The 6,579-nt window shown below is 50.4% G+C and overlaps 1 protein-coding gene across 3 annotated transcripts in view; it reads right to left on the reverse strand.

The window, feature by feature from the left end:
- Positions 1-4,225, reverse strand: part of Uvrag (UV radiation resistance associated) — a 263,208-nt gene extending 258,983 nt beyond the window's left edge. Inside the window, exon 1 of one of the 3 annotated variants that reach the window (XM_055623512.1) lies at positions 3,940-4,224. In XM_055623512.1, coding sequence (XP_055479487.1) covers positions 3,940-4,056 — 117 coding nt within the window. In that variant the 5' untranslated portion in view covers positions 4,057-4,224. Of the gene's footprint in view, positions 1-3,939 lie in introns of all 3 variants that reach the window. The other 2 variants (XM_055623513.1, XM_055623514.1) reach the window with 2 other exon arrangements.
- Between the last annotated feature and the right edge of the window lie 2,354 nt (positions 4,226-6,579).

Below are 6,579 nucleotides of genomic sequence, written 5' to 3' on the forward strand. Positions count from 1 at the left end.
TGTGTGTGTGTGTGTGTGTGTGTGTGTGTGTGTGTGTGTGTGTGTGTGTGTATACACACATATGCTCAAGGCCAGCCTGAGCAATGAGGCCTTATCTCAAAAAATAAAAAAATAAAAAAAGGGGGGATGGAAAGATGGCTCAGCAGTTAAGAGCACTGACTGCTCTTCCAGAGGAGCCGAGTTCAATTCCCAGCACCACATGGCAGCTCATAACTGTCTGTAACTCCTGTTCCAGGGGCTCTGACACCCTCACATAGATATAGATGCAGTCAAACGCCAATGTATATAAAATAAAAACTAAATACATTTTTTTAAAAGGGGGGCCTAGCACTGGGGAAACAGAAGCAGGTGGAAGGTATTTCTGTATCAGTTCCAGGCCAACCAGAGCTATACAGTGTGACCCTGACTCTAAATAAATAAACAAATAAATATTTTTAACAGGTAGAGAAAAAGTGGAGGCCATAAGAGGAAGAGGAAAGGGGATTTCCCTAGCTTGTGCAAGGTCCTGGTTCAATCCCAGTACTGTGATGATGATGATGGTGGTGATGGTGATGGTGGTGGTGGTGGTGGTGGTGGTGGTGATGGTGACCAGGGAGATGGCTCAGAGGGAAGTCCTTGAGCGAAAGGACTTGAGTTCAGCTCCCCAGAACCCACATAAAGCCAGGTTGGATACATGTGTCTGTAATCCAGAAACTCCTCTAAAGATGCAGACAGGAGACTCTGAAGCTTGCAGGTCATCAAGCCTGGCACACACCACAGAGAAAACAAGATTCTCCTTCTCAGATAAGGTAGAAACCAACACCTGAGGTCATCCCCTGACCTCCTAGTGCCGTGCTCCCTAACTAACACACACAAAGGTAAGATTAATAAGAACAATAACAGTAATAAAGGCTAATAATAGCTCTAATCCAAAATCAAACAACACCAAAAAAAGAAAAAAAGGATTGTTCCAGCCAGGCACAGTGGTGCACGCATGTGCCTGTGATCCCAGCACTCTGGGAGGCAGAGGCAGGCGGATCTCTGTGAACTTGGGGCCAGCCTGGTCTACAAAGTGAATCCAGGACAGCCAAGGCTATACAGAGAAACCCTGTGTCCAAAAAAAAGAAAAAGAAAGAAGGAAGAAAGGAAAGGAGGGAGGAAGAGAGGAAGGGAGGAAGGGAGGGAGGGAGGGAGGGAGGAAGGAAGGAAGGAAGGAAGGAAGGAAGGAAGGAAGGAAGGAAGGAAGGACAAGACAAGGATTAGCCAAGTTATATCAAAGAAACCAAAGCCACATGCAAGATGAGGTATTTATTTGTATTTGTAAGTGCACTTTCTAAGAGTCCATATCTTTAATGAATTCTTTTTTGTTTTATTTTATTTTTTTAATTTATCTTTCATGTGTGCTGGTATTTTGCTTGCATATATATCTATGCCTGTGTGAGGGTGTCCGGTCCCCTAGAACTGAGGTACAATGTGGGTGCTGGGAACTGAAACCAGGTCCTCTGGAAGAGCAGCCAGTGCTCTTAACTGCTGAGCCATCTCTCCAGCTATGAATTCTTAAAGGAACATGTGACCTTCAAAAATGGCAACAACATAATCACTAAAACCTTCCAAAAATGTCTGCATTCCAAGTATCTGAGAATGTGGCTGGGAAGCTTTGAAGGAGGGAAGAAATTCTCTCAGTTAAGCTTAATATTAAAGACATGTCTCAAAAAAACACAAAGTTTTATCTTAAGATTCCTAAATCCAAGGGAGTATAGCATGCTCCTCTTGGATGAGCCTATACTGATTCACTAGATAATGACAAACCTCAACCAAGCCTGAAAAAGCAACACATCGTCAAATGTATGATGACTTCTTGCTTAAGGAACAGTTGAACAGAGATGACCTAGAAACAAAGGTGATTAAATTTAGTACTGGTCACATCGGACCATAGCTCGTCCTCAACCACAAAAAGAAAGGTTCTAGATTAGATGTGTAAAGTAAAATAAGAAAAACAAACCAGGGATGGTGGCTCCTGACAGTAGTCCAAGCCAAGTGTGGTCATGCATACCTGTAATCCCAGAAGCTTGAGAGACACAGACAAGTGTTATCTGTGAGTTCAAGGCCAGCCTAGTCCACATAGTTCCAAGATACCCTAACACTACAAAGTAAGCGATAAAAATAATAAATAAATTTAAATTTAAATTAAAAAGAGACAAACTGTACATCTTACACATAATTTTGTGGGCTTTCTTGAGCAAACCCAAATCTTTTCTAAAAGCAGATAGGGTAGAAGGAGGACAATACTTCAAGAACTTGTGTTATATAGTAAAATAGTATATTAATCAACAAAATGCTTATTTTAAAATATATTTGTTTCAAATATATATGTAGTTTCCCGAAAGCTGAGCATTTTGAACTAGAAAGCTGAATTAATACCAACTGAAGAGTGTGTTTTGTTACACAGGCTGCCTAATAGTTCAAGGATGCCACTCCCAGAAAGCTGAAACTAGCAAGCCAAGAGTCAGGCAGCGTCCAGCTGCACACTTCGGCCCCTGCCCACCAGTCCAGAAACTCGACAAACACTAGCAAATGGAGCTGAATTGAGTCCACCGGCCGTTTGCTCGGATTATTCCCCCTAGTGTTAAACTGTGAACTGTTACTAACAGAACAGGCTCTATGTGGTAAATGATGCTTTCTCTTCTCCAACCCCACGTGCTCTCAAAGCTCCTCTAAACTGTGCCCAGCTACATCCCCGACTTCTCCATGCTGCTTCTAAACAGTGCCCACCCTGGCTTCATCCAGCCGGCCCCTCACACTCCACCTCCCACACATACAAAAATTCCTCTCAATACCCAATCCACCAACTACTCTCCCAGCCACCCTCTCCTCCTCTCCCACGACCTCCAAACGCAATCCAAGCCTCCCTCCCAACTCCTCATATCCTCCACAAAGCCCCTGCCCAATGGCACTCCAAAACCGGGGCACCTGCCTTCTGATCTTGTAAATCCTCTACCATTGCTTCTTCAATGAATGCTGTTTCCCCACTCAGGGCACCGGGCTGTGTGTGTGACATTTCTCTTCCCTTTACATTCCGATCCATCCATGCTCAGCCCTTTCTCCCAGTCTCTGAGCTCCTGTGTGGCTCCTTCCTGCCTCTGGCAAGGATGGAAAGTTACAGGAAGGGTCTGAGGGAGTTTGCTGGGTCCTGTGGAGTGGCTGCTCAAGTCTAAAGCAAACTACGCTGATGCACAGGCTAGATTCGGAAACCCAACCCCACCAGCAATACCAACAGGAAGGCAGTGGACAAACCTGTTTCTGGAACTGAAAAACCGGGATGATAAAAACAGCTATCTCATGCAGTTATGAGGATTCAATGAGCACTTTGCACAGAACCAGCACGGTAACTTCTCTATGACTGACAGTTTTTCTAGGTCCTTTTCAATGTTAAGGTTCCTGCAGAGCCTCCCCTGAGGGACTGAGGGAAGGCAGTGGAAGATGGACTCTACAGATAGGCGGGTGTTGCCAAGAATTTTGTCAGATTCCCAAAGTCAATGGTGTCTCGTCCTTATCCCTCTGCAATGGAGATCCAACATATGAATATATACTTCAAATCTCCTTCCAGACGCTCACCCGAGGGGGTGAAGTGTGCCATGAGGATCTGAGCCTGGGAAGGAACACCCGACATCCCAAATACCTTCCTCAGGAGGAGCAGAAAGAAGCACATCGCAACGCTCGGAGTAAGTATAGAAAACTGATACCTCGGCGCGGGAGCGAAAGGGAAAGCGGCTGGGCGGCCGGCGGGGCGCTGGGCTTCCCGCGCCTTCCTGGAGGGATGCGGGGGTCTGAGCGCGGGAACGCCCGCCTCCCCCGGCCCTGCGCTCGGGGTCCTCCTCCTGTCAGCTCTGCCGAGCCCCGCGAGCCCCGCCGACCTGCTCTCCCGGCCTCCTCCGCCCCCCCAGCTCGCGGCCGGCTCACCTGCTGGGAAGGCAGCTCCACATGCAGGGCCCGCGCGGGGGCACCCGGTGTCAGCGCGGTAGACGGGCCCGGGGGCGGCAGGGGCACCGGGCCCCCGAGCGAGGCGCAGGAGCTCATCTGGACCGCTGGGCCGCCGAGCGGCCGGGTGGGCAGTCCTCCGGCATCGGCCGCCGCCTCCCGAGCCGCGATTCGCCGAGCCCCTGCAGCCTAGAGACCGGCCGCCCGAGAGCCCCGGCAGCTCCGCGCCCGCGCCTGCCACCGCCGCTGGCTAAGGAAGAGCCATATTACCGCAGTGCAACCCCTCCACCCGGCCCGGAGCTGGCGCGCTCATTGGTTCCGTCCCGGAGAGGGCGGGACCCGGCGGCGGCTAGGAGACGTGCTATTGGGCGGCGGGCCCGTCCGTCGCCGGCCGCGACGGCTAGGGGCGGAGGGACTCTAGGATGGCCTCAATTGCGTCTGTCAGACCGGGGCGAAACCCGGGGCGTGGCTTCTCCTCGCCCCAGCCTAATTGGTTCTCTTACTACTGAGGGGTGGGGTCTCCTAGCGGAGCCTCATGGGCCATTGCTCCAGAGCGCCGTCAGTTTGTCGCCGAAAAAGGGACGCCGTCTTGATTAGGTAGAGCGCGCGCCTGGGCTCCGGAGTCACGTGCAGAAGTCTGGAGAGTCACCTGATTAGTGAGAGTCAGCCTTGTAAGCCACTTCCGCCCTAACCTAGTTGCCATGGTAACAGAGCTTGCCGCGGAGGTCGGGACCGCTTGGGCTCCAGCTGAGTCCGGATGGATTGTCCGTCTTCCCGAAGTGTTCTCGCCCACGGACACAGAAGCCGCGCTTTACGCTTGAGAGGGAAGCCGCCCCGAGCGATCGCCAGGACCGGAGATCCATCGGGCAGGCCACCAGCTCTTCAGTGATGGACTCAGTCCACGCCCCTTCCAGCTTCTAGTAAGCACAGCCACAGAGTGTGCCGGCCACCCAGGAGACTGCCTCACCTCCGCGGGTGGGACGCTTCTCCTCTGCCTAGAAAGCCTTTACTGCTGTGTCCAAAGCTTGCTTGGCCGTCGTATTTCAGCTGGGGCAGCAGTCCTTTCTTCCAGAAGACTTCGCTCATCTCTCTGAGACTCTGAATTAGAAAACTTGCCTCTGCTACCACCGCCCTGCTAATTCTATTGCGTTGTCTTTGTTTGTTTCCTGTGTGTCACGGCTGGCCTGCTCTTCACCGCCAAGCTCAGTCTGCCCCAGCTCCCCGAATTCTGGGATTACAGATGTGTGCCACCACGCCTCCACTTTGTCTTTTAATGGGCGTTTAACACACAGCAGTCCCTTTGCCTCCCCGAACACAAACACGCGCATGTGAATCCCTAAACCAAAGGACTTTGCCTGATTCATCCCTGGATTCCCACTGCCTGCAGTAGATGAGGAAATTAATATGAAGTGCAGTTCAAATGCTCTCCCTTCCCTGAAGACTTCTTTGACCATAAAAATAGAAGCTGTAGCCATTTCTTCTATAAGTAGCACCGAGTCATTTTGCAGGATATTGATTCCCCCCCACCCGGTAGAGTGTGAATTTCTCCGCCGCCTGCACTGATGAAACAGAAAGAATGCAGCGTTCAGAGAGGCAAACACAACGGGAACGGGCAGTTGGGGGTTCTGACTGCCACCTCCTAGCTTTGTCGCTGAGCCTGTGAGCTCCGGCCTCTACCGATGGGTAGAGTGGTAATGGTGTCATTGTGGGGGATAGGTAGGCCAATATATGTGCCCATAAAGAGCCTAGCATATGGTAGATGGATTTAGACTCTTTTTACTGCGTGGGGAGGAGTATAGCTGAGTGGTTGAGTAGATGCTTAGCATTCACAAGGCCTTGAGTTCAATCCCTAGCACCACCTAAAAATGATGTGCAGCTGGGCAGTGGTACAAGCCTTTAATCCCAGCACTCAAGCAAAGGCAGGTAGATCTGAGTTCAAGGCCAGCCTGGGGCTTAGAACTCAGGTTTTCGTGGTTGTACCTAAACACTTTACCAACTGAGCCATCTCCCCAACCCCTCCCCCTTCTTAAAATAAACGGTTAGCATATTCGCTTTCAAGGGGAAATGAGTTGCTTCAGGCCTTAGAAATTAATCGCTTCTACATCAGAGTCTCCTGTTTTGAAACACTGAGCAGTTCCTCATGGCTGGAGCCTCAGTGTGGGGTCAGGCGTCCGTTGAGAAGTGAGTAGTTGGGAAATTCCAAATTGTACCTAGTTCAACCGATACAGTGCCAAGATTCAGTGGAATTTCACAGGAGACATATTTCTGCGTCTAAGCTGTGCTTGTTTGCGGAGGCTGCCATATCAAATTACCACAGACTTGGGAGCTGAAAACAACAGGAATGTCTTCTCCCACAGTGCAGGAGAAGTCATTCAGCCCTTGCTCTTGCAGCCTTGGGTGGCTCTCGGACCTCCTTGGCTGCATAACTGCAGTCTTCGGTGTCTCCTGACCTTCTCCCAGTCTTTCCGGGCTGCTTTCTCCTACAGAGACATTTGGCATCGAATTCCAATGCCCTGCTCACACTTCATCTTGACATCCTTCATTAAGTGACATCTACAGAACCAGGAAGGGTCACTTCTGTCTGTAAAAGCAGCCCTCAGACAGTTGCCATGGTGGACTACA

The sequence above is a fragment of the Psammomys obesus genome, unplaced genomic scaffold (genome assembly GCF_907164565.1).
Source record: "Psammomys obesus unplaced genomic scaffold, mPsaObe1.curated_primary_1811, whole genome shotgun sequence".
NCBI classification, from domain to species: domain Eukaryota; kingdom Metazoa; phylum Chordata; class Mammalia; order Rodentia; family Muridae; genus Psammomys; species Psammomys obesus.